Source organism: Athene cunicularia (genome assembly GCF_003259725.1).
Source record: "Athene cunicularia isolate RWA chromosome 1 unlocalized genomic scaffold, athCun1 chr1_part2, whole genome shotgun sequence".
NCBI classification, from domain to species: Eukaryota; Metazoa; Chordata; class Aves; order Strigiformes; family Strigidae; genus Athene; species Athene cunicularia.
The window spans coordinates 10189737-10192689 of NW_020799092.1; the positions used below are offsets into that span (position 1 = coordinate 10189737).

Here is a 2953-nt window from a genome sequence, read left to right on the forward strand (position 1 = left end):
AGCCCCGGGGCACGGCCCTTCCTGCCGCCGCGGTAGCACCGAGCCCAGCACACCGGAGCTGCCGGTAAGGAGGCAACCAAGGCCTAGCCCACCCCTCAGCCTCCACAGGGTAAGAGACCGCTCACTCTGTGGGTGGAATTTCTAAGATGGTCTGTTCCTTGAGGGGTAACACCGAATTTGCTGTCTTAATGATAACGAGTCCAGGCAACTTCCACTTTCTTCGAGTTGAATCTCCAAGTAGAAACTGTTGCTACACATACACGGGGAGCTCTATAAACTCACTGACCTGGTAAAACCTATTAACACCAGCAAAAAGAAAGTCTGGTAACAAAGCCACCAACATATTCATGGCCCTCACTTTTTTTCCTTGAGTTGTAATGACACAGACTCACATGAAAAGTATTAAACATTGTTAATATTCTCATTTAGATGAAGCATCTTGCAACTTTAGCCCTACTTGCTCAGTGCTAGCAAAGAAACCAAAAACTTGCAACATCATGATGTCAAGCAGCAAAGGGTCACAGCTGAAATCTTAAGCTGCCATTTCAGACATCTCTATGAAACTTGAAATACGGCATGAAATATTTTCTTATGTTCAGACAGAACTGCCCATCTTTCAATCTATGCCCCAGTTTTCAAACCTTGTTTCATTTTTCTAATATGATAGCATTACTGTACTCTTACAAAAAATCCAAACGAACAGTAAGGACAAGTATTAAAAAAATAAAAACATGTATGAATAAATATACCTCTGTATAACTTTTCTCCTTTCCATATAGGATGCATTATGAAACCTTTCAGCATAACATTAAAGGAAATAACAAGTGGAAGAACAGCAATATTTTCTTTAATGAAGAAAATATGATTTTTAACCTTGAAAGAGTAACTTTTTTATCCAGTCAGGAGGACTAAACCAAAGCTTTATACAGATTCATAGCCAACCTCAGACTTTCACGTACAACCAGATATTTCAGGCAGCATGTTTAATTTAGAAGTTTTCACTGTTTTTAGATTTTAGGGACTCATGTTTACATTCAAACTTTAAAAGAATAAAAAGACACAAAGCTTACAGATCAAAGAACTTGCCACCCTCCATACCAAGACTAAAACTTTCTTCTTGCTTTCCCTCTATATAGTACAAAACTAAGATGCTAGAAAGGATTACATAATTAACTTGGCTGCTTTTCCATTCCATGAACTCAAGGCTCAACAGTAACATACAAGTTTTGAGAGGCATTTTATTTAGACAACTGAAAACTGTTAAATGTTCAGAAGCAGCATACAATGAAACAAAACCCAAACCAAATACTTTAAGTACATAATCCCTTTCTTTTAAACTAAAGCCAAATGTTCCAACTTTCAAGAAAAAGAAATGGGCAAAAGTCATTGTATCTCTTCTCCATAATAAAGAAAACACACTACAATGAGTCTAATTGAAATTGGAGAGACTGGATCTTGGCTTGCACACTTCTTTGAAAAAACAGTAGGCAGTTATGCTAAAAAGATAGCAAAACTCTACTACTCGTTGTCTTTTTTTGGATACTCAGTTCTCTTACAGACAACACCTAGCCAGTTCCACCACATTCTCATCAATTACTGCCCATCTTTGCCTTATGTAGAGAACACGCTCTGGAAGGCTGCTGTTTATCACTGTTCACTTGATTTAGTCTCATATGTCCATATGTTGCATAACAGTTGCAGTAATCAGGCCTTAACTTCAGGAGTTGAGCTGTACACCGAATCAGAGTTTTCAGAGGGAAGATCTTCTGCAAATAAATAAAAAGGATATTACTTAACTTTACCATAGATCTATAAACCAAAGAAATGCTGCAGGGACTGCTTAAAGATTAGTTCAGTTTGTTTTCCCATTTAACCTGATCCAGTTATTCTACCCCATCTGTTCGGTCTGCACAGCTCTAGTCACTAGCCTGACACTCACCACATGGTCATTTTCAGGAAAATGCATTCAGAGATCTTTTGAGTGAAAAATCCCAGAAGGTACTTGGGGGAAAACTAATTCCATACTAAAAAATGCTTCCATCTCGACTGATCTTTTAACACTCAGCTGAATTGAACCTGGCAGTTCAATGCATTACCTATTTCCTCCTCTGCAGTTCCTGGAAGGGTGGTCCTTGCTTTTGCTGCTTCTGCATTCTCCTCTTCTGTAGAGAGGAGGGAAGAAAAAAAAAAAAAACAAACCAGTCAATACCTTCAGCTCCACCTTAATCACATACACAAAAAAATTTCCACTTAATGTGTTGTGGATAAATAATTGGGTAAGCAAATTCCATTAATGACTACTTGCAGTCTTCTAGACATTGCTTCCTCACCCACCCCCAAAGCTTAGAGCACCGAAGTACAATACAAAAACTATCACCCACACTTTCTAGAGATTATCTCTTTATGACTTATAAAGGTGGTATTTCATATTTCTTGCTCTAACACTAAAATACATTAGACTATCTGCTTAAGTATCCACAAAATGTCTATATTCAATAATCTTACAGGTTTGAAGTTAATTACTTAAGGATTTACTTTTGTAGCTGTCATTTAAATCTAACAGACTTGAGTGGATATAGAGACCCTCAGAGGACAGTGCAGTTACTGTATGAAATTCAGCTTATATTTACCACTTATAATAGATACTACTTAAGAAGTGCACATGGAGCAGCCAAGTTTCACCAGGAACAAGCACACACTTACCAGGGACTACACACTTCCAAAGACCGTAGGTTTTCCCTACTGTTGTCTGCCACAGCCTTAGTGTACCATCCTCAGAGCCGCTTGCATATAACTCACCATCAGGGCTAAATCTCACACAGTGAATTGGACCAAAGTGTCCTTTGTAAGATTCTGTAAGAAAACATACCAAACACATTAATTTCAAATTTCAACCAACAATTGAAATTAGTAAGTAAAAATTGATCAGAATAAGGGAAAAAATATTGGGGGG

The 2953-nt window shown here is 37.9% G+C and overlaps 1 protein-coding gene across 1 annotated transcript in view; it reads right to left on the reverse strand.

The window, feature by feature from the left end:
• Positions 1–830: 830 nt before the first annotated feature.
• STRAP (serine/threonine kinase receptor associated protein) overlaps positions 831–2953 on the reverse strand; it is an 8154-nt gene continuing 6031 nt past the window's right edge. Inside the window, exons 7-9 of the mRNA XM_026868661.1 lie at positions 2704–2853; positions 2097–2162; positions 831–1766 (exon numbers count right to left, since the gene is read on the reverse strand). Of these exons, the coding sequence (XP_026724462.1) occupies positions 1705–1766; positions 2097–2162; positions 2704–2853 (278 nt within the window). The 3' untranslated portion in view covers positions 831–1704. The remainder of the gene's footprint in view (positions 1767–2096; positions 2163–2703; positions 2854–2953) is intronic.